This window comes from Gobius niger (genome assembly GCF_951799975.1).
Source record: "Gobius niger genome assembly, chromosome: 12".
In the NCBI taxonomy this organism is placed as follows: Eukaryota; Metazoa; Chordata; class Actinopteri; order Gobiiformes; family Gobiidae; genus Gobius; species Gobius niger.
In genome coordinates this window covers 30,097,147-30,122,006 of record NC_136863.1, presented here as the reverse complement: position 1 = coordinate 30,122,006, position 24,860 = coordinate 30,097,147, and the positions used below count along the sequence as shown (strand labels likewise).

Genomic DNA, 24,860 nt, shown 5'->3' with positions numbered 1-24,860 from the left:
TAGCTAGCGGTAGCTACAACTGCTGTTTTTTCACTTCTACTGATCAATCTGCTGTGAGAAAATATCCATATGGGCCCGATTTACACTTGACTTTATTTATGTGATAAATAAGTTCATATTCCACCAGAAAATGGCTAAAAAGAGTGAAAAAATTGTGTTTCTCTAAAGATTCTATTTTCCCCCTCGGTGAAGCCACGCCCCCTTCTATGACGAGATGCCGTCTGTATCTATGCGAATAATTTCAGCTAATGTGTTGCTATGTCTCACGAGACATTAGACTGTCATACAATGTAGAGACAAACAGCAGTGATACCAAACGCTCCTAACGCTCAGCTCGACACTGACAGTGCTATTTTTGTTGTGGATTATTAAAATAATGCATTTGGAAAAGAACCAAATGGAATTAAAAGCAAAGCAGCAACATCTCCATGGAGACGAGGTGATGATGCGCTGCAAAGTGATTATGAGGCAGGACTGAGGAAACTACTTAGAGAGGCGAACCCACTCACAGTAAACAACAAACAATGCAACTTTTTAGAGGTATTTTTCACCAAGAAGAACCTCCACAATTAAATATATGCTTGAACAATATTCTCTTTGATGGGTGAAATGTCTAATGGCTTTTACTTGACCGTTCGGTGACCCAGCAGCGGCATGGGTGGTCAGCTGGTCAGATACAGTTCAATCAGAGGTAAAAAAAACCTAATAAAACAATGGATCCTGGAGCGTCCTACCAGCCAGGATGGTAAGTAAAGGCGCTATGCCAGTGGTGCCCAAAGTGTGGCCCAGGGCCCAAATGCGTCCATCAGACCAATTCAGGGTGGCCCTTAAACTTCTTGCTGAATTGGCACACATCGCCAGACATGGTACTATTTACTGCAAATGCAATGTAATGGTGGGTCACTGAAAGGTCAAAGTTTCATAGACAAACACGGCAAAAGCAGCAACTTTGTCTTACTCTCCTTGTGGAAAATCAGTCCAAAAACTGTTTCGCACTTCATTATAATGATAATTGTAAGTATTTGTCCTGTCAAAATGAATATATCTTTATTGAAATTAGCCTTCATTGTGTCTGGAAACAATAATCTGACGGTAACGGTTACAACAAGCAAGATCCCATTATAGTGAATACGATTATTATAGCGAAAAGGCTTGTGTTTCTCTTCTGAGCTGAGTAAACTGTGTCCCAGTACCTGAGGGCGAGCCGTGCCCCGTGTGCTCCACCTGGCCCCCGTTGGTGTGGATGCTGTGCTGGATGCCCTGTTGCCTCTCCAGCTCCCCTGCACACACACAGACACACACAGACACTGTTGACTGTCTTTCTCTCATCTCCTCGCCCCCCTCCTTCCTTCTGCACCATGGCTTACCCCGCCCCCCGTCTCTGTGTACTCGGACTTACACTGGATGTGGATCTGCTCCATCTCGTTAACCTCGGCGATGGCCTCTCTCAGCTCCTCGGCAAACTTGCGCAGCTCCTCTCCGCTGGGGGAGCAGAAACTCACCAGCTGCTTCTTCTCCGAGGTGAACGGGCTCATCATGGTGATGCCGTGGGCGTAGTCTGCACATGGACACACAGCCATGGGACAACTTTCAGAAAGAGCGGGAGGAAAAGACGTCGGTTTAAACGTAGCCCCCATTGCGCTATTTCTCCGTTTCAGGGGAACAATCCAGTATTTTGTTTAAAGAATACAACAATCATCGATGAAAAAATAATGTGTCTGTTAAGTGTTTTGATATATTTCAGAGCAAAAAAAACAGCTTTAATAAAGAAACTCAAGTCCCTCCTCACTGAGGTCCTGCTGGTTAATTAGAACTTTCTTTTCAAAGTTGGCAGAGGTGAAAATGAAAAATGCACGGCTCAAATAAAAGACGGCGAAACAAAGCGAGAATGTTTTCTCCCATAAATCGCGTCTTGTTGTTGTCTTGTCATATTTTAACAGCAGTGCGTGATGAATGATGTAAAAACAGGCCATCGGTCGTCAGCAGCAGCTGTTCGGAGCTTTAGTCGATACCACGGGGCGCATGTTTTGGGAGTAAAACAGAGATAAACAGTCTAAAAAAACACATGCGCATAAGGCTCCTTCGAACAGCAGCAGTAGCATTTAAAAGTATAGCAGTTACTGTACTGTAGTAGTGTTGGTAGTGAACAAATAATTCAAGCAAGCTACACACAACATTTAAAATAATGTTGTATTTACTGCCTTAGTAACAAACTACCTGGCATTGTCGCCTTATGGAGCCCTTGCATTCAAGTATTAAAGGAATAGGCCACTGTTTTTACATACTGAGATATGTTCTTACCTTAGCTTTGACAAGTTCTTTAGGACCTGTCTGATCTTCAGTCACGTAAACACAGCGCAGACGGCGTTAGCATTTAGCCTCTCCCCCTCTCCTCTATAGCTCCAAAACTGGTCAAGATAGAAGCTACCAAGCTCTTCCACGTTTTCCCTATTTAAATATGGTTACGTGAAGTGTTCCACTACAAAGTATAATTACACAAAATTAAACAATGTGGATTTTCTAAGCGGATAAAAGGGGAAACTATATTGTAAGGCGTAATAATACCAGGAGTAATTTGGCATCCGTACAGTAAAGTGAAGATTACTGCGCAGAAAAGTGAAGATTACTGCGCGGATTTCGAACTACTCCTGGTATTATTACGCCTTACAATATAGTTCCCCCTTTTATCCGCTTAGAAAATCCACATTGTTTAAATTTGTGTAATTATACTTTGTAGTGTAACACTTCACGTAACCATATTTAAATAGGGAAAACGTGGAAGAGCTTGGTAGCTTCAATCTTGACCTGTTTTGGAGCTATAGAGGAGAGAGGGAGAGGCTAAATGCTAACGCCGTCTGCGCTGTGTTTACGTGACTGAAGGCACGGGGGAAGATCAGACAGGTCCTAAAGAACTCGTCAAAGCTAAGGTAAGAACATATCTCAGTATGTAAAAACGGAGGCCTATTCCTTTAAGGGTAACGCACTAGTCTAAATCAGGGCATTTGGTTGATTCACTCGACAGTCACGCTATCCAATCACAGAAACACATGGCACACGTACAAAAACAAACATGATTATGAGAGTACAAAGAAGGACTGAGAAACAGCAGAGATCTCTGCAATATCAAAAGCATTGGACACTGCTGATCGGGCGAGGGAGAAGTTATACGGACATTTGAAAGAGTCCTTTGCATTTAAGTGACAGGTTATAAACAAGAGTTAAGTGAACAAACATCAAACTTGTCCCTTGGCAGGAACACGCTCCACTAGAGTGAGATTTGAACCACCTGCCCCCTGGTTGCTGGGCAAATACCTGCGGTACTCGAATGCACCACTGTCACGACTAACCTCTTTTAACTAGGGCTGGACGATGTGGCCAAAAAAAATTAATCATTTGAATTTTTTTCGTAATATTGATCGATACAATTTAAATTTTTCATAATCAAAATAAATACATGTTGTTGATTCATGAACAAACCTGAGCTCAAACTAAAGCAAAAGGCTTTCCTTCAGTTTCATATAACACACAAATCTTCCATTGTCACATCCAAACTAGGTTCCATTTCTGACAAAGAAATGATGTGAACCTCAACCTGACCATTATTGAGATTGCACAAAGTAAAGGTTGACATTTCGATTAGATTTCAATTAATTGCCCAGCAGTACAGTGGAGAGTGCCCCTCCTTTTTAAGACTATTCTTCTCAAGAGAAAAGCTCTGACTCCTGTATTTGCACACCAAACCAAAATATGAAATACATAAATATACATTTCTTCTGATTCCATTACTGCTTCTTATGACAGCCGAAATATTAACTTTTTTCTTGAAACTCCAGAATGATGGATGTTTACACTCAAGTCATTTCATTCTCTATTGAGTCCATTCATCACCGGTTCACACGAGCTAATTGTATGTTCTTAGTATATATTTGAGAGAACTCCCAACACTGACATTTCTCTTAAGGCAAGAGTCTGGATAATTAGGAGCCATTGGGGACGTGTCCAAATCAATTCATCTCTCCATAAATCACATCTTTCTCTGCCAAATGTTTAATCAGCTCCTTCTCAAAGACAGGATACCCTTGATTTAAATCACGCCCGACTGAGAGCGATCCCGTTTTGAAAGGAATTGGTTTAAAAGCATCAAAAAATTACAGCGTGCGGCGGCATCATCTGATATTAAGACATCAGCGAGCAGGCATTCGTGTGGAGCGTCGAGCCTCTTCATCAAGTCAACAATGCATTAGGAGCAGTTGTGGCGGGATTTTTTTTAAATTTGATTTTATGTATTTGCTGGAAGACACAAACAGCGAGTTGATTCAGAGTTTAAGTGGAGTCTTTATGGATCTTTCTTTGTTGATTGATGATACTTATGTAAAACTGAATACAATGCGTGTGTGGGCGGGGGAACACAGACGAAACAGTGATGAAGCTTTTGCAGGACGAGAGGTGGAGGTTCTTACACTCGTTGCTGAAGAGGTGGAACTGCATGCCGAGCAGACCCATGGCCTTACAGAAGGTGTAACAGGCCGCACTCTTCTTCTTTGGACACAGCTTCAGGATCTGAAACGTTAACAATGTCAGCAGCTGCTTCCAATGACGGAGGACATGCATGAGATGTGATTTTTGTGATTTGGTGTTAGCCTGACCAGCAGCAGGTCGTTGAAGAGGAACACCTCCCTCTGCATCTGGGACAGCTTCTGTTTGTGAGCCTTGTTGGCGTCAGGGACCTCAAAGAGACGGCAGCAGCAGACCAGGCGGCGGTGAGGGACGGCCAGGATCTGACACACACATAACCAAACACATTACTGTCATCATAGTGCAATATAATACCAGCTATTACATTTTCCTCTTTTAGTTATGATTTACTGCTCTCCCTGTGTATGGATGGGTTTCCTCTGGGTAGCCTGGTTTTCCCCATCAACCAAAAACATGCACAATGTTAGTCCTAATACTGGTTTTTTGATAGATAAACCAGAGATGGGCTACACGGGCTGGCGGTCTTTTTTTCCCCCTTTATTTCACCGCAGGGAAGGGCAGCAAGAGAAGGGGTGGTGAAAATCAGGAAGTGAAACTACTGGGTATTTTGTTTCAGCCGTTTAATATCAGTGTTGCTTTTTCTAACCCACAAAGTGTGAGTGGTAAAGACGTGGTTGACGTGATTATCAAATACCTACAAAAAGCATAATACCCGCTCTTTAAGGCCTATTGGTTATTTTATATACAGATACATACTGCACATTAGCTCCTTATGGCCAGTGCTGTGGTAGTTGTGGCTCAGGTGGTACACACACATATAAGACACAGATGATCAGTCTGTACGTACAGTCTTTAGTCCGAGGATGGACTGCTCCACACGGCTCACATAGGTCACATGGTCCTCGTTGGAGCGCAGCTCCCTCAGCTGGATCCTTTCATAGATCCCAGCCACCATCTCTCTGGGGATGTCGGCTCCATCATCTACACCTGAGGGCGCAGGTACATGCACAATGCACATGAGATGCTACAGAATGCACGGCTACAATACTGATGCTGTTTGAAGCCCCACTCTTTCACAACACTCAAACGTAACTTTTCAATTGACTTTTAATCAGTTCACCCCAAGTACTGTCATTTCCTGGGTGAATCCAGCCGACTGGGCAAAACTATGCCAGAACGCAGCCACGCCACACCGTATCAATCACGGGCCGATTGGGTGTTGATAAGAGTCACAAGATGTAACATTAAAATTCTTAGCAGCAGTGTCTGAAAATATTAATTTTAGTTTTACCAATACATTTGTAATGTTGATATATTCATTTTGAAAATATTTTGTGTATGATGATATACTTTTGATCTTGTAAAAGTTGTTTTTGTTCACATCTGTAGTTTCTAGAGCCTTACACTTAACACTGTCTAAATGCAGTTTGCCATGAAGGCACCTGTTCCCTAACCCGTCCTAAATAGTTCCAGAGCAGCCTCCAGTTTTTAAATCTCAGTGAATGAACTCTGGTAGGTTCTTAGCTTTCAAATGAGGAATGGCACATAAAGTGAAACTCGTTTGTCATCTGCATCTCTCCAAGCTCAGGTGCCTTTTTTAAAGCACTAACAGCACATCCTACAGACATTGCCTTTGCTTGTCCTTCACCATGACACATCTGTCAACATTATGTGACAAAATGATGCTGCAAATTTGACAGTCACTCATCTCATTAACAGCCCCTTTTTAATTAAAACAAAGTTCCTGCTTTGCTGCACAGCAAGGTGGTGTCACTTTAAGGTAAATCATCCACAGACCAACTTTGACAGGATTCTTTTTAAAATATTCTTATTCAGCTCTGAACGAAATGTCAGACATTCCTTTTTACTAAAGACTCTGTCCTAACGCTTTGCAACAAGTCATTACAGGACCCGCTGTTCGAGCCACAATTTCGCCTCTATTCACACGATTATGATACTGCCATTTAACTTTAAGCTAAAAGAAAATTACTGACACGCTTCATTAGGTTAATTCCACTCAGATTACAGGCAGCTCATTTCTGTATCACAGAGGAACACTGCAGATCACTGTGTCCTATAGTTCTGACGTCTGACGATATGTGTAACTTGTGTATTAAAGTCAACACTCAGCCCAACACATCCATACTCCCGGCATAATGACACCCCCTGGAGACGGGTTATTGTGTTGTTTACTCTGCACAGAACATTAGAATATCTCAATAATTGCTGTCTTTTTGATTTGCTAATTGAGACCATTCAAATTGAAATGTCTATTCGATCGTAGCCTGCGGTATTGTATCCTTTGAGACAGAAATGAGGCAGCCGTTTGCATGTTCAATCTGTGGCGGCAGTACACAGAGCAGAGGACGTAGGTGGAATGACTGCTCCATTTGTTCCTGCAGATACATAATAAAAAAGGAAGGTCACACAGTCCTTATATAGTCAGCTGAAGGTGAACACACTTGTGCACATGACATGTGAGCGTTCAGATGATCCAATTGTGTTTGGTCAAGGTCCAAGTGATATAAGAGAGGACAATATAAAAGGATGTGGAGGAATATACAACAGGAGACTAAGGTCATAATAGAGAAAATACATTATCCAAACAGGAACTCACGTATTGTAAGGAATTATGAACGTATTAATAAAACTATAGAACAATAATCAATATACACTTTGTTCCAAATTATTATGCAAATTGTATTTTTGTGTCAATTTTTTTTTTTTTTTATGAAACTCATGGATGGTATCGTGTCTCGAGGCTCTTTGAATCACTGACATTAATCTCAGAGACCTGGGATTATTAGTTTTCAGGTTAAGCCCAGTTAAGGGAAAATCTACTGAAAAAGGATGTTCCACATTATTAAGCAGATCATCATTTTCAAGCAATATGGGAAAGAAAAAGGGTCTCTCTGCTGATGAAAAGTGTGAAATAGTTGAATGCCTTGGTCTAGGTATGAAAACCTTCGATATTTCATGAAAGATTAAGCATAATCATCGTACCGATAAGAGATTTGTGGATGATTCAGAGCACACTCAGGTTTGTGCAGATAAAGGCACAATGAGGATGGTTTCTGCCAGACAAACACATCAGATTAAGAGAACAGATGCTGCAAAGCAGCAAACAGGTATTTGAAGCTGCTGGTGCCTCTGGAGTCTTCCAAACATCAAGGTGTAGGACCCTCCAGAGGCTGCAGTTGTGTATAAACCTTCTATCCGGGCCTCCCCTAAACTGTTCATTGAAGCTGATGAACAGAAACGGCTGCAGTGGCTCAGAAATACATGAGGACTCATTTTCAAACAGTCTTGTTCACTGATGAGGCCGTGTAACCCTGGATGGTCAAATCAATAGAGTAGTGGATGGTTGGTGAATGACCACAATGTCCCAACAAGGCTGTGACGTCAGTAAGGAGGGGGCGGAGTCATGTTTTGGGCCAGAATCATGAGGACAGAGCTGGTCGGCCCCTTAGGCCCTTTTAGGCTCCCTGAAGGTGTGAAAATGACCTTTGAAAAATATATGACGCTTCTGACTGACCACTGTCTTCTATGCTACAAAAAGAAGAGCCGGGTTTTCCCGAACAAAATCATCTTCATGCATGACAACGCACCATGTCCTGCTGTAAAGAAAACCTCTGCATCACTGGCTGCTATGGGCATAAAAGGAGAGAAACTCATGATGTGGACCCCCTCCTCCCCTGACCTCAACCCTATTGAGAACCTTTGGAGCATCAATAAGCAAAACTTCTATGAGGGTGAGAGGCAGTTTTCATCCAAACGGCAGCTCTGGGAGGCTATTCTAACATCCTGCAAACAAATCCAAGCAGAAACTGTCCAAAAACTCACAAGTTTAATGGATTTAAGAATTTTGAAGTTGCTATCACACAAGGGCTCCTATAGTAAAATATAACTTGAGATTTTTCTGATTGAAATAGCTTTTGATTTCAGTAAATATGACCTCCTAATGCTACAAATTCAACAAATGACCATTTTCAGTTAATTACAAGCTTTAAAATGTATTGAAACGATGAGTTGCATAATAATTATAATACAGTTAAGGTTTGTGCACACTCCCAAACGGCAGTTTAGACCGAGAGCTGCACAGTCACTGGAACTACCGCAGAGCCAAAAAGTGGTTGTTTTGTAAAGAACACAGCAATGTTTTATTCATTATATAGAGATACAAAGGTTTAAAAGCCCAAGCAGCAGCTACAGTCACTGTCATGTCCCACATGCTCCATGCCTCAGCAGCAGTGAGAAATCAGGATGCTGCGGTTACATGCCTCTGGATCTTAGATATTGTGGGAATATCCCAGTGAGAGTATCCTGGTTTCCCATAACCCTGACACTGGCGAGGTTTACATGGTCAGGAGTAATCCGATAACCCAATAATCAGATGGCATCAGAACGCTTTGGGTGTGTCAGTTCAGTTGTGGATTGTTGGAGCGACTGAAGGATGTCCCCACTCCTCCTACTGTCAATCATCTCCACCTGTAGCACCAGGTGGAGGAAGTGATTGACATTCAGCAAATAGAGCTGTGTCTGGTTTCCCGATTGTGCTGAAAATAGCTGGACTGACTGCGCATGCGTGCATATCTGATTATATTCGGACAAACGCTGTCCGACTCCATTGATTTCCACTGTGCTCGCTACAATCAACTAGAATGTCATTTATGCAGCTCCACTGACAACAAAATCCCACATTGTTGATAGGCCCAAACTACATTATCTGTAAGCACCAAGTTACAGAAAGGGGCAAACAAAACACAAACCAATGTGTGAGTAACGGCGACCTCACTAGAATCATCAAAATCTCTAAATTATCAAAGCAAATGTCCTCAAATTCCATTCAAACTGAGACCAAACTACCATGAAACCGATCCATTTTCGTCCATGCATCCATCCATCCATCCATTTTCTTCCGCTTTATCCGGGGCCGGGTCGCGGGGGCAGCAGTCTCAGCAGAGATGCCCAAACTTCCCGATCCACACACACCTCCTCCAGCTGTTCTGGGGGGACCCCGAGGCGACACCAGGCCAGCTCGGAGACATAGTCCCACCACCGTGTCCTGGGCCTTCCACGAGGCCTTGTCCCACTAGGACATGCCTGGAACACCTCCCGCGGGAGGCGACCAGGAGGCATCCGAAACAGATGCCCGAGCCACCTCAGCTGGCTCCTTTCGACGTGAAGGAGCAGCGACTCTACTCCGAGCTCCTCCCGGGTAACTGAGTTCCTCACCCGATCTCGGAGGGTGCGCCCAGCCACCCTGCGAAGGAAACTCATTTCGGCCGCTTGTATTCGCGATCTTGTCCTTTCGGTCATGACCCAAATCTCATGACCATAGGTGAGGGTGGGAACGTAGATCGATCGGTAAATCGAGAGCTTTGCCCTCCGACTCAGCTCCCTCTTCACCACGACAGACCGATACAGCGACCGCATCACTGCTGACGCCGCACCGATCCGTCTATCGATCCCACGCTCCATCCGTCCCCCACTCGTGAACAAGACCCCGAGATACTTGAACTCCTCCACTTGAGGCAAGGACTCCCCACCGACCTGAAGAGGGGAAGCCACCTTTTTCCGGTGGAGAACCATGGCCTCGGATTTGGAGGTGCTGATCCTCATCCCGGCCGCTACACACTCGGCTGCAAACCGCCCCAGTGCGTGCTGAAGGTCCTGGTTCGTTGAAGCCATCAGAACAACATCGTCCGCAAACAGCAGAGATGAGACTCTGAGGCTCCCAAACCGGACACCCTCCGGCCCCTGGCTGCGCCTAGAAATTCTGTCCATAAAAGTAATGAACAGAACCGGTGACAAAGGGCAGCCCTGGCGGAGACCAACACGCACCGGGAACAGGTCTGACTTACTGCCGGCAATGCGAACCAAGCTCCTGCTGCGGTCATACAGGGAACGGACAGCCCTTAGCAGAGGGCCCCGGACCCCATACTCCCGGAGCACCCCCCACAGGGCACCACGAGGGACGCGGTCGAACGCTTTCTCCAGATCCACAAAACACATGTGGACTGGTTGGGCGAACTCCCACGAACCCTCGAGTACCCGATGAAGGGTATAGAGTTGGTCCAGTGTGCCACGACCAGGACGAAAACCGCATTGTTCCTCCTGGATCCGAGGTTCAACTATCGGCCGGATCCTCCTCTCCAGCACCCCGGAATAGACCTTACCGGGGAGGCTAAGGAGGGTGATTCCTCTGTAATTGGAACACACCCTCCGATCCCCCTTCTTAAAGAGAGGGACCACCACCCCGGTCTGCCAATCCAGGGGCACTGTCCCCGACCGCCACGCGATGTTGCAGAGACGTGTCAGCCAAGACAGTCCTACAACATCCAGAGACTTAAGGTACTCAGGGCGAATCTCATCCACCCCCGGAGCCTTGCCACCAAGGAGCTTTCTCACCACCTTGGTGACTTCAGCCCCGGTGATGGGCGAGCCCACCTCCGAGTCCTCAGCCTCTGCTTCCTCATTGGAAGACGTGACGACGGGATTGAGGAGGTCCTCGAAGTACTCCTTCCACCGCCCGACGACATCCCCAGTCGAGGTCAGCAGCCCCCCACCCGCACTGTAAACAGTGTTGGTGAAGCACTGCTTCCCCCTCCTGAGGCGCCGGATGGTTTGCCAGAATCTCTTCGAGGCCGACCGATAGTCTTCCTCCATGGCCTCCCCGAACTCCTCCCAGACCCGAGTTTTAGCCTCCGCGACCGCCCGAGCCGCAGCACGCTTGGCCTGCCGGTACCTCTCAGCTGCCTCAGGAGTCCCACAAGCCAACAAGGCCAGGTAGGACTCCTTCTTCAGCTTGACGGCATCCCTTACTTCCGGGCGCCACCACCGGGTTCGGGGATTGCCGCCGCGACAGGCACCAGAGACCTTACGGCCACAACTACGAGCAGCCGCATCGACAATGGAGGAGGAGAACAGAGTCCACTCTGACTCCATGTCCCCCGCCTCCCCCGGAATCTGGGTGAAGCTCTTCCGGAGGTGGGAGTTGAAGACCCCACTGACAGAGGGATCCGCCAGACGTTCCCAGCAGACCCTCACAACACGCTTGGGCCTGCCAGGTCTGACCGGCTTCCTCCCCTGCCAGCGGATCCAGCTCACCACCAGGTGGTGATCAGTTGACAGCTCAGCCCCTCTCTTCACCCGAGTGTCCGAGACACGCGGCCGGAGGTCAGATGACACAACTACAAAGTCGATCATCGACCTCCTGCCTAGGGTGTCCTGGTGCCACGTGCACTTATGGACACCCTGCATGCATGTGCAGGATTATTTACACTTTGATTCTGCTGCAGTAAATGAGTGTGTAAATACCTTGGAACACATTCTAACATTTTAACAGATGTATATATATGTAGATGTAGAAATATGCAGAATCGGTGCACATAGAGGAAATCATTCGGTGCATGAATGATTTGAGACATGAACCCAGTCTGCAAACGGCAGCATGGTGAAGTCATAGAGCAGCACATTGTACCCCTGAACACTTCCAGTGTTGCAGTTACCTCCTCGTGAGGATACCGTCTGTGCTGGCGTGCAGTTTTGTTAATCTCTGGGATACGGCGGATCTCCCGGTGCACAGCTGATGACGGCGGTGGTGATGCTGAGAGGGCTGTAATTTACTTCACTTCAAGGGCCTGCCACTCAAACGTTCAAACTTCCCAGCGCCTCTAAACTACTCCGATTCTTATCACGTTCTCTGAAGTACACATCCTCGCCAGAGTGTGCGGATGCTAAGATTTATGATTCGCATAAACCAAGGCTATAAAAATGCCCATTAGACGGCTCCAGTGCTGTTTCCTATTTTATGACACAAATCCTCAGCCTATGCCTCTCCACTCGGGTTCAGAATGTTGATATAATAAATGTTTTGGAGAGGTAGTGTATGCTAAATAGAACGTCTGAGTAGGTGTGCCATTCATGGCCGTCAGCTCATGTTTGGCCTTTAAATGAGGGCAATCCTTGTTCACTTTCAAAACAGCTCATTGCAATCAAACTACATAATGAGCAGATTATTACATTCAACCATTCGTAATGCAAATGGACTGGTGATTTCTCCACTAGTCAGAGTAATTACGCTCAATCTTACCGAAGCGTCAAAAACCCAAGGTTTGACGAATGCGTGGCTTGTGAGCCACATGCAGCTCTTGGCCAATGAGAATGCAGCTCTTTGCCTTGTCAGATAGATTTCATATTCAATGTGGCTTTTCAGTTTGTGTGCTGCTTCTGAAGTTTCTGATCACTCTTCAGTTTGATGAAAATTGGCCTCATATTCACAGAGAAAGATCATAAATAGGAAATGAAAAAGACGGCATTCAGCAAAGCATATGGTGCGAGTCATTGCCTTCTCTTTCTCAGTTGTTGTAAATACAACATAAAACGGAAGCTGAGACGTCCTCCTGCCAAATACTGCGCTAAACAAGAGCTTCAGGCCAAGGGCCAAACCGAAAGGAACCTCACTGGGCAGGGCCCCAGACACAAACATACTCCATAATTAAAGATAACAGGAAAAATAATAATGAAGAGCAAATGAATAAATGAAAGGCCCAGTCTGGGAAAAGCAGCAGCAATGCTTAGTTTCTACCCCAATTTATTATTTTAGTTTTGCTGATCAAATGAAACGATTAAGTGTAATATGTTTGCATAGAGTGCAAAAATCACCAGGACACACATAAACAAAATAAATCTCCTGTGGGCCTCAAATGCCCCCAACAATACACAGTGCCCATATTATAATCAATATGGACCTGTACAATAGTTATTTTAAATACAAAGCTATACTATTTTTCTGAAGCTTTTCAAGAGCTCAAACACTTGCTCTCCATGAGCTGATTTCATGACATGGTGCTCTTCTGTGTATTCACAGATTCACTGTGCTTGTTCTGATCATTTCAGCACTCAATCTGCCTCCACTACAAACCATTTTTTACCAATAAGTGGCAGCTATTGTTTTTACCTTCGTCACTCCAGCACTATTTTGAGTCCAGGTGTTTCGTAGGCATACATACCTTTATTTCATCATAGTTTACCATTAATAAACATGAGACACCAGGCTAAGGTGTGGAGTCTTATCTTTCAAATGCCCGAGTAAAAGTGTTGAATAAGACCTTTAAACAAGGAATAAACTCTCACAGTTTTGACGTGAATAATTGTACAAGTTAGTGCTGCAGTAGGTCTGCACCTCAGAGGTTGGACACTTGGTTGCAGTAGGTCTGCACCTCAGAGGTTGGACATTTGGATGCAGTAGGTCTGTACCTCAGAGGTTGGACACTTGGATGCAGTAGGTCTGTACCTCAGAGGTTGGACACTTTGCTGCAGTAGGTCTGTATCTCAGAGGTTGGACATTTGGATGCAGTAGTGCTGTACCTCAGAGGTTGGACATTTGGATGCAGTAGGTCTGTACCTCAGAGGTTGGACACTTTGATGTAGTAGTGCTGTACCTCAGAGGTTGGACACTTGGATGTAGTAGTGCTGTACCTCAGAGGTTGGACACTTTGATGTAGTAGTGCTGTACCTCAGAGGTTGGACACTTGGATGCAGTAGGTCTGTACCTCAGAGGTTGGACACATTGATGTAGTAGTGCTGTACCTCAGAGGTTGGACACTTGGATGTAGTAGTGCTGTACCTCAGAGGTTGGACACTTGGATGCAGTAGGTCTGTACCTCAGAGGTTGGACACTTGAATGCAGTAGGTCTGTACCTCAGAGGTTGGACACTTTGCTGCAGTAGTGCTGTACCTCAGAGGTTGGACACTTGGATGCAGTAGGTCTGTACCTCGGAGGTTGGACACTTGAATGCAGTAGGTCTGTACCTCAGAGGTTGGACACTTTGCTGCAGTAGTGCTGTACCTCAGAGGTTGGACACTTTGATGCAGTAGTGCTGTACCTCAGAGGTTGGACACTTGGATGCAGTAGGTCTGTACCTCAGAGGTTGGACACTTGGATGCAGTAGGTCTGTACCCCGGAGGTTGGCCACTTTGCTGCAGTAGTGCTGTACCTCAGAGGTTGGACACTTGGATGCAGTAGGTCTGTACCCCGGAGGTTGGACACTTTGCTGCAGTAGGTCTGTACCTCGGAGGTTGGACACTTGAATGCAGTAGGTCTGTACCCCGGAGGTTGGACACTTTGCTGCAGTAGGTCTGTACCTCGGAGGTTGGACACTTGGATGCAGTAGGTCTGTACCTCAGAGGTTGGACACTTTGCTGCAGTAGTGCTGTACCTCAGAGGTTGGACACTTGGATGCAGTAGGTCTGTACCTCAGAGGTTGGACACTTTGCTGCAGTAGGTCTGTACCTCAGAGGTTGGACACTTTGCTGCAGTAGTGCTGTACCTCAGAGGTTGGACACTTGGATGCAGTAGGTCTGTACCCCGGAGGTTGGACACTTGGATGGAGTAGGTCTGTACCTCGAGGTTGGACACTTGGATGCAGTAGGTCTGTACCTCAGAGGTTGGACATTTGGATGCAGTAGGTCTGTACCTCAGAGGTTGGACACTTTGATGCAGTAGTGCTGTACCTCGGAGGTTGGACACTTTGCTCCAGTAGGTCTGTACCTCAGAGGTTGGACACTTTGCTGCAGTAGGTCTGTACCTCAGAGGTTGGACACTTTGCTGCAGTAGGTCTGTACCTCAGAGGTTGGACACTTTGCTGCAGTAGGTCTGTGCCTAAGAGGTTGGACACTTTGATGTAGTGGTGCTGTACCTCGGAGGTTGCGTATGAAGTCGTCCAGCCCCATCTTGCGCTGAGGCTTGATGTTGGGGGAGTACATGTCCGTGTTGAGGAGCACCACGGCGAAGGCCAGGATGAAGATGGTGTCCGGGTTGTGGAACTGCTGCACCACGTCCGGGTTACACATGCAGTACCGCTGGCTGCAAGGGACAAATAGGACACATGTGAGCAACACAAACTGGAAATACGGTCTGGTCTTAGCCTGAATAGATTTTCCATACAATGGCAGACCAGTTAAGGACAGTTTGGGGGTTGGACAACTTTATCTAATTTGCTTCCTTACAAGTGCTGCGGTAGACTCTCAGTGGTTTAGGAATGTTGCATCATAGCAGAGATTATTCAAAGTCATCAAGTGCTTTATACGTCATTGTACAAATAAGGCACAATGAAATTGCATTTAGGTGTTGGGTTAGTCCTGAGACGTGGCAACTGAGCGCCACCATGGGCCAACCGGACCATGTTTTTGGAGGTTAGGAAAACCGTAGTGCTTTGGTCCATTGTTTATCACGGGGGTTAGGTTAAAAAAATAATCCGCAATAGACGAAATCCGTGAAGTAGTTAGCTTTATTTTTTACAATAGTTCGCTCATGTTGCTGTGACTTTGGCAGCGGTGCGGTGTGTGCTGATGTGTTGACAGGACACTGACAGAGATCCTCTCTACAGTGAGAGGAGGCTCACTCTACGACTAGCCAATCAGGAAGCAGAACACAACGTGCATATGGCGTTCATACACTGTAAAAAAGCATGCAAAATTGTACTAAAAATAATCCGTGGCCCTAACCCTAACAGCGAGGCAGCGAAAGGTGAAATGCGTTATAGCGAGGGACCACTGCACTGCTTTCAGTTACTGCTAGTGATGGCCAAAAAACTCAACGCTCTGGAGCTTGTATCGCTCTTCCTGAAGCAGATTGTTTCGAAACACTGCGTCGAAGCCTCTTTCAGCAACACCTGGTCATGGGACTGTCTTGAAAACTGCTTCTTTTTGTGAGTTGTGTATCGTGTCTCAAAGCGGGTCATCTGCTCAAAGTGTCTCACTGAGCTGCTTTTAGAGGTGAGATGCTAAACAACAGGATTCCTCGTCCATATAGTGATGTGAATCATTTTTGTACTTTCTTATTCTTTACAAAGTCCTGCTTTTGAACAGATACAAAAACAGGCGTGGAGATGAACAGGCGAGGGAAACGTAGGGAGCGCCATCTACAGCAAATAGTGTCAAAACTAGCTTTGACTGAATGAAGTAAAAAGACTGCGCATTGCTGTCCTGCCTTTGAGCTGCAAAGGGACAGGTGTCTGAGGCCCCGCCCACTGGAGCTCCGTGAAGCACAGACCACGTTACAAAGAAAATTACTCTAATTTATCAGCCTATGATTGATTTGATCATTCAAACCTCAATATCAGGCTGCAAATAATAAAACTGTCACACGTCTGTTTGAAACTTCTCTTCAACATGATTGTGTTGGTGCTTCAGTCGTGTTTATGAGAAGTTGCGATAATAAAGTTTGTCCACAAGAGGGCAGTGTTCAAAGAGAATGAAAGAGCTCAGAGACTTCGAAGCATAAAACACTTTTTTGCTAGGAAAGCCTCAAAGTGCTACAAGGCTTCACTCGCCCATCACTAGTCACTGCTCCTTTGAAATGATGCGCCGTCCCTGTTTCAGAGCATGGTGTCCTGCACTGGTCAACACCGCCACTTCCTCCTTCTTCTGCCCCCTTCTCCCTACGCTCCACAATAGCCTTTCACCATATTCTGCGAAGAGCGTGGCAGACAGATATAATCCGTCTTACTCTCCAGTAGGGTTGTGCCGATGGACGATATCATCGTCCATCGGCGATGGATGAGCAACATCACGATGGAGAGCCACCATCGTGATGCCACGCCCCCTCCCGTCAAAAACACGCACTGGTCTTCTGTAGGCCTTGCAAACCTACAAACTGTGCAGGGATTGCACTGTAAATTAAATCACTGATGTAACTAATATGCACGCTAGCGTCAGTAGCCTGCCAGAAGCCACGATGTGTTAGCCGTAATTATTAACGTAAAGACGCAGCTGCTCTGTTTATGACGCGCGGGGCTCTCTTTCTCTCTCTCTCTCTCTCTCTGCAGCTCAGAGTTTAACAGCGCGTGGTTTTGTTTTGCTTTGCTGCGTATTGAAACTTAAACCGTTTTAAAATGAGATGGCGCTCACATCGGAGCTAACTGAGCGCGTGGACTATTCTCACGAAGGACCGAGAGAGGAAAGAGTGAGGAGAGAGAAAGGCGCGGTGCAGCAGGAGTTAAGAGGTTAGAGCACACGGACCGGGCGGCGCGTGGAGCAGCTTCAAAAATGTAGCTACGACGCAAACTTCAAAATATTGTCCCGTTCACCCACTGTTTCTTAAACATTACGTTAAAATTGAGCAAATGCAAATAATAAGCTCCGATTTACATTTGTATTAGTGTGATAAGAGCCTTGGAGTTCACGCTCTGAATAAGTCGTTCTCCTCTCAGACTTTGCGCACAAGTTTTAACACATTTCTTTTGCAAAAGTCGTGTCCGTGACTCTGTTCAAATCATGTTTAGTTTAGATCCATTTATCCTGCAATCTCACATTTTCCTAGCATACATAGTAATATGCAGCATATATTTAGGCTATGCAAATGTCTTTAAAAAAAAATGCTTATAATGAGAAATGGACGATATCATCGTCCATCACGATGGTTCACTGTAAACATCGTCAACGGCCAATTAAGGGAACATCGCCCAACCCTACTCTCCAGTGGATGAACAATAGTAGGGATGGAAGATTTGTGAGGCATATCTGCGAGTCTTGCCTGGATACCTCTCGTTTGTCCCTTTATTGTTTCCTGTAGTGTCTCTTGTGACGCCTCCACTGTTCTGCAGGTGTGGGGGGCTCTTGGTGCCTCTTCAGTGTTTCAGAAGAAACAATGTCTTTAGCTCATGAGCTTGCTGTTTGTTTACTTTGAAATAACCTAACTTAAAGCAAGGCTGAGTAACTTGTTTACCTTAATACATCCTTTTTGTAGTCCTTCTGGGGGTAATACAAGTGTTTATGGGATGATTGGAGGGTCTTTCATCTCCCCCTGGTGTCTCTGGCCAGAAAACCACAATTGTAACTTGACTGCCACCGGACCGGAGCCACCAATACACACTAATGGAATCACGAAGAAGAGGCTAACAGGCAAACAGGCAAATCTAACAGTGGGCTAGGGCCACTTAAAACAGTATTTACAGCCAAGTTTGAGTGAAAAAAATTGGATGCACAATATCTCTCTCTCCCTCTGTAGTATTTACTCTCACGTACAATTAATATGTTAAAAAAATCGCAACTTGCTACGACACCTGCAGTTGCCGCTTATGGCCTCTAGGGGCAAGAGTTACTTAGTACTGCTTTAATGGCCAGTGCGTACTCTCTGCAGTAAATGCAGTGTTTGAGTTGAGGACGTTTTGCATCTCATTTGCATCTGTTCAAGCTGTTGTTGTTGTTGTTTACCCTGAGGCAGTACAACTCAATAGCCAACCGTTTTTCAGGGCTGGGATGAAACCAAAGGTCAGCTACATCTCAACTGCATTGCCAAGGCTCTGTTGTTTCAGGGATCGAGGTTTGAGGAGAGCAGTGTGTAAGGGGAAAACATTGTCCACTAAATCTGTTAAAAATAGCCTCCTCCATCCTTCTCTCAAACCTTTTCTAATCCCCCGATAACAATCAACTAAATTAATTTCACAATGCACATCAAACCAAGAGCTTTATCGGAGAGAGCGCTGAATGAACCGCTAAACTAATCCCAGAATCATATGCATTTCGGAACATGTTTTGTCAAAATGTTAGCACTTTTCTACATGGTATTGAATTTCTTTGCTGCAAAGGACAGAAAGGACACGACGTAAAGTGAATAGATCGAATGGCAAGATAAGGCAACGGCATAAAGTGAAAATATTGTGCGTTGAAGCAGGACCTGGTAAACAGTGTGATGTAGGAGCGTGATATGCTCGGTGAAAAACAGCAAAAACTAACAATGGCTTATCTTTGCGGTCTAAATGATTTATAAACACGCCGCTTCACTCCCCCCAGTGCTTTGGGGAACAACAATGGCTTGGACCCCACCAATATGAGGTTGATGGGTTGACATTTTCATAATTTGTTCATAACGTTCATGATTTGAGACGTTTGATGGCTAAATGCTAACGGCTATAGGAAAAAAAAACACTAAAAAGTTTCCCAATTAGCCGGCTTGCTTACTATGCTACTTTTTAAAGTTCTTTTAATGGTTTTTAAATGTCTTAATGGTCTTGGTCCTTCCTGTCTTTCAGAACTGCTTTTACCTTCTAAACCTTCACGGCTCCTTCGCTCCTCCGGCAGGGGTCTCCTAGTTATTCCTAAAGTCAACAAAAAGACTCATGGTGAGGCGTCGTTCCAGTATTACGGCCCTCGCCTCTGGAACCACCTGAGGAGGAGCTCAGGGCTGCAGAGAACGTTCATGTTTTTAAGAGCAGCTCAAGACCCACCTTTTTAGCTTAGCTTTTAGCTGATATTTATTTATCTATTTTAGTCCCATTTATTTATTTATTTATCTATTTATTAATGTTGCTAACTTGATATTTATTTATATATCGATATTTATTTTTAGTTTCTTATTGATCTTCACTTTGTTTTTAAACTTTTTATCAATGTTTTTATACTGCTTCTTATATTTTTAGAATCTCCAGTGTTTCCTCTGAAGGAGCCCTCTGCCTCGGGAGCGGTGACTGGCTGTGGCTGTGTGGGTGCTGTCCTGTGGGTGCCCAGTGTCTGCTGCTCCCGGGAAGACGGCTCCTCTGATGGTGTTTCCTCACCTTGGTCATCTGTACCCAGTCCTATGTACTTGATTTTGATTCTGTGTGTGAGCATGAGTGTAGAGTAAAGGGTAGGGGGTGTAGGTGTGTGTGTATTGTGACAACTGTATATATTGGGAGGGTTTGTCGGGCAATAATGTTTTAATGTCTTTTTTTTTTTAATGTCAAAGCACTTTGCGATGCACCTGTGTATGAAAAGCGTTCTATAAATAAAGATTGATTGTCAGCATGCGTTAGGATTGAACGCCGCTTCCGCTTGGACTACAGATGGAAACTAGATATTTAGCTATAATCTGATGCAGTACGTCTCTGTCGCTATGAGCTTAATGTCTCTCTACATTGTCCCTTTAATTAAGATTAAATTCAATTGTTATTCCGATCGTAATAGAGGATGTGTTCTTCTCTCAACATTCATATGGTTAAATAAAATCCAAGCAGTTTCCAGGATTTCTCTGTGTTCTGAAGAGATTTTAGTTTTATTTATTTATTTGTTTTTCACGCTGTTCAGTTGAGATGAAAGAATGAGATGAAGAGTTGAGACAGCTCATATTCAAAGTAAAGGAAGAGAACCTACAAACTTTCCTTTGAACTAACAGCCATCAGCATAGTCTATATGTATACTGTCATGATGTGCAGTCATCCAGGGGAGGTTGGATGTTCGAATCCTGCTCTGTTTCATGCTGTTATTCACTGTCTGTGTCTGTGGCAAAGACTAGCAAGCGTTGACCTGGCTACGATCTGCATGATCACCAGGACAGGATGATTTCACTAAAAGCCATTTGCAACAAAGTGCAGCATTTCCACAATACGACATATTGAGGTAAAAGTATTTGGATCACTAATATATCAAACAATAATAATAATAGCTAACTATTAAAGGTTTTCCAATCTCTTCAAAGAGGACAGTAGAGAGGGAAAAATGCTGTGCTGCATTTCACACACTCCTCCTGGTGTTTGTCCAGTCAGAGCTGTGCTTGGCTGCGAGCAAGTCATGTAAATAACAAGGCTGGTCGTTTTGCCAGGAAGTTGCCTTGCAAAAACTGCTCAGATAATTAACACCAAGAACTTCTTTTAAAGTAGTCTAATAAGATTTGATACATGGCTGTCCAGGGCCCACAGCATCGCTCCGCACTTGTAGAGCTGAGGGTCAGTTCATAAAAACTTTATTGGTGCAAGTTTTTAAGGGGAAAAAATGGGAACCACTGACTGGACGAGCGCTAACCCACTGTATGTGGAGGAGGGGCTTCCCATTTTACAGTCAGAGCCACAAAGTGCCTTTAACATGTGGACCTCTCATCCTTGTCTTCCCACTGTGCAGCCACAGGTATCAGTCAAGCGCAGAATAATAAACACAGCTTTGCTCAAATAAACCAGTGTAAACACCATGAGCTTAGAGGGGACTGCAGCCAGCAAGCGTCTTTGGAAAGGGTAACTGCCATGATAGCATCATGAAACAAATAATCTGAAACTGTAGGATGGGTCAGATGCTAAGGACAAATCTTCCAAACGTCAAGGCGATTATTTGATAAAAAAAAGAAAATTAAAAAGACCAAACGAAGGCATGGAATAACTAACGTGCATGTCAGTCCATTCATAGGGCTCCATTGCAGGTTACATAAGCTCTTTATTTAAACACTAGCCCTGCCGCTCTTATCTCCACATCTGAACACTGAAGTTACATGCCAGCTGGCACAGGAGCCACTCTGTGTAAAAGCACCGCTCACAACCGTCCAACATGCTTCAGCGCCGTGACATAACGCTCTTACGTAACACTGTGGAGATGTCAGCGCGCCTCACCGAAAGCACTGATTTAAGCCCGGGGAGACTACTGCGCTTTAAAGCCACACTGCGCAACATTTCAGCCGGTGAAACTGAAGAATAATACAAGCCTTGACTTAACTACGAGGGGTTCTGGGGGTGAAAAATACATCCAAAAACTGACTCAAGGCTTTAAATGATCAGCGTGTGTGTATGTTGGTGTGTGTGTGTGTGTGTGTGTGTGTGTGTGTGTGTGTGTGTGCGGGTTCCTGACATGTCAGTAATTGGCAGCACCCTGTGGGGCTGTGATTGATTGTGATTAGCTGTCGACCGCAGCGGGAGGCTCTGATTGGCTCACGGATCTCAGGCACGAGAAGGGAAGCACTACAGGGGAAGTGTTCTCATTGGGATTCACTCATAAGGGCTGTGAAAAGGAAATACATATTTTAGAACACTTAGAAGTGAGACAAAAGTTCAAAAGCTCTTGATAAAAAAAAAAAACCGCTCAACTTGTTCAGGGGCATCTATAGGGTGATGCTTATCTGTAATATGTATGTGTCAATATGTATTATGTCCAAAAATATTATTTTATAAAGTAAACTTAACACAGAGCAATGAATAAATGGGTCATTGTGAATTAAACTCTGGGGAGAGTAGGGTCGTTGAGACTGAAACTCAGGGGAGAGTAGGGTCGTTGAGACTGAAACTCAGGGGAGAGTAGGGTCATTGAGACTGAAACTCAGGGGAGAGTAGGGTCGTTGAGACTGAAACTCAGGGGAGAGTAGGGTCGTTGAGACTGAAACTCAGGGGAGAGTAGGGTCGTTCAGACCGAAACTCAGGGAGAGTAGGGTCATTGAGACTGAAACTCAGGGGAGAGTAGGGTCGTTCAGACCGATACTCAGGGGAGAGTAGGGTCGTTGAGACTGAAACTCAGGGGAGAGTAGGGTCGTTCAGACCGAAACTCAGGGAGAGTAGGGTCATTGAGACTGAAACTCAGGGGAGAGTAGGGTCGTTCAGACCGAAACTCAGGGGAGAGTAGGGTCGTTCAGACCCATACTCAGGGGAGAGTAGGGTCATTGAGACTGAAACTCAGGGGAGAGTAGGGTCGTTGAGACTGAAACTCAGGGGAGAGTAGGGTCGTTGAGATTGAAACTCAGGGGAGAGTAGGGTCGTTGAGACTGAAACTCAGGGGAGAGTAGGGTCGTTGAGACTGAAACTCAGGGGAGAGTAGGGTCGTTGAGACTGAAACTCAGGGGAGAGTAGGGTTGTTCAGACTTAAACTCAGGGGAGAGTAGGATCGTTCAGACTTAAACTCAGAGGAGAGTAGGATCGTTCAGACTTAAACTCAGGGGAGAGTAGGGTCGTTCAGACTGAAACTCAGGGGAGAGTAGGGTCATTCAGACTTAAACTCAGGGGAGAGTAGGGTTGTTCAGACTTAAACTCAGGGGAGAGTAGGATCGTTCAGACTTAAACTCAGAGGAGAGTAGGATCGTTCAGACTTAAACTCAGGGGAGAGTAGGGTCGTTCAGACTGAAACTCAGGGGAGAGTAGGGTCATTCAGACTTAAACTCAGGGGAGAGTAGGGTTGTTCAGACTTAAACTCAGGGGAGAGTAGGATAGTTCAGACTGATACTCAGGGGAGAGTAGGGTCGTTCAGACTGATACTCAGGGGAGAGTAGGGTCGTTGAGACTTAGAACTACAGAGATGTTTACCCACAGGTGAAGAGTAGCATAATGGAGGGGAGGGACTTACGAACCCCTCACAGTGGTCTTTATCTAGTCCGCGGCTGAACTGGAAACTTTAGTGTTGCTGATGAAGCCTTTTGGATGAGGTGAAACGTCTTACACTTCAACTACAGAAGACTCAAGAATTTTCATAGAAAACTGGATCTTTTAACATTGCAGAAGCTCATTGAAACAACGCCACAGCGAATGTGTGCTGTAGTCAAAGCTAAAGGCGCTACTACCAAATATTAGAGCATCCTTTTTTTTTTTTGTGGGGACTTTTTGGCCTTTTGGTCTGGCAGTCTATGTTTTTATAGTCAGCCTTAGGATCACTGCAGAAATCAACCAAAAACTCTGACCTTTAACAGTCCATACAACAGGGTCAGACTGTAAAAACAATCCCACTTCTATATTTGTTGTTCAATCCAAAACTGCACCAGAGAGGAACTTTGGCCACGTGTAATCTCTTGCCAGATGACATCACGTCATTCTATATGTATAGTATGCATTAAAATGTATGTAAATCGTGTAGCTGGAGGCCAATATAATTAGCCAGTGCCTTTGATGCGTGCTCACATCTCCTTTTCCCAAAGTTTTTCTTTTCTAAAACTCGTCCCAATTACAAAAACATACATTTTCCTCACTCTCGCTAATCCCATTAAAAGTGCGGCTATTAATTAACCCGAGTTCATCCCGGGCTGCTGCAGGCTGCTACCTGAGCGCCACCTTATTATTCCGCCTGAATTATGAAGCCTTACGGTCAAATCAACCTTTAGATTGCACCCAGTGGAAAAGACGGAGACAATAGCAGTAGATTAGAATAGCGTATATAATGCACAAATGGAGTAATTGAATTCTGCCAAAATGCAAAGGTGTTCGCAGCTAACGTGAGGATGGGAGTGTGCCTTTGTGCTGACATTGTGGGGAGCCTTAGGGGAGGAGGCTGGACATCGCAATGAGGAAGACATTGGATGCGATGCAGCCTTTTACTGAGAAAGGGGAAAACAATAATGGATGTTTTATCGCCTTTTCAGCCCGCAGGGAAGTCGGCGCTGCAATTGAGGTGCATCTGAAGGACGGGTGGGGGGGTGAGAGAGGGCAGTTAGAACTACACGGAGTACACGCTGAACTCTGAATAAGACCATGTCATCGCAAATCATAATTTATCACTAGTCGTTTGGAGTTACGAAGTGGACTAAATGGAGTAAGAGAATGTCAAACTACGCCTCACTGACCCCTAGCTGTGCACACACTCTCAGCCCACTCTGTTAGACACACCTGTTCTCATTGATCTATCTATTTTTTTTTTAAAGTTCACCACTGCCAGTAAGAAAATCACAA

At 45.1% G+C, this 24,860-nt stretch overlaps 1 protein-coding gene across 2 annotated transcripts in view; it reads right to left on the bottom strand.

Moving 5' to 3' along the window:
• Positions 1-24,860, bottom strand: part of iqsec3b (IQ motif and Sec7 domain ArfGEF 3b) — an 80,866-nt gene that overhangs the window by 2,513 nt on the left and 53,493 nt on the right. For both annotated transcript variants that reach the window (XM_079567523.1, XM_079567524.1), the window contains exons 8-13: positions 15,180-15,346; positions 5,324-5,463; positions 4,647-4,778; positions 4,461-4,560; positions 1,400-1,558; positions 1,194-1,280 (exon numbers count right to left, since the gene is read on the bottom strand). In XM_079567523.1, coding sequence (XP_079423649.1) covers positions 1,194-1,280; positions 1,400-1,558; positions 4,461-4,560; positions 4,647-4,778; positions 5,324-5,463; positions 15,180-15,346 — 785 coding nt within the window. The remainder of the gene's footprint in view (positions 1-1,193; positions 1,281-1,399; positions 1,559-4,460; positions 4,561-4,646; positions 4,779-5,323; positions 5,464-15,179; positions 15,347-24,860) is intronic.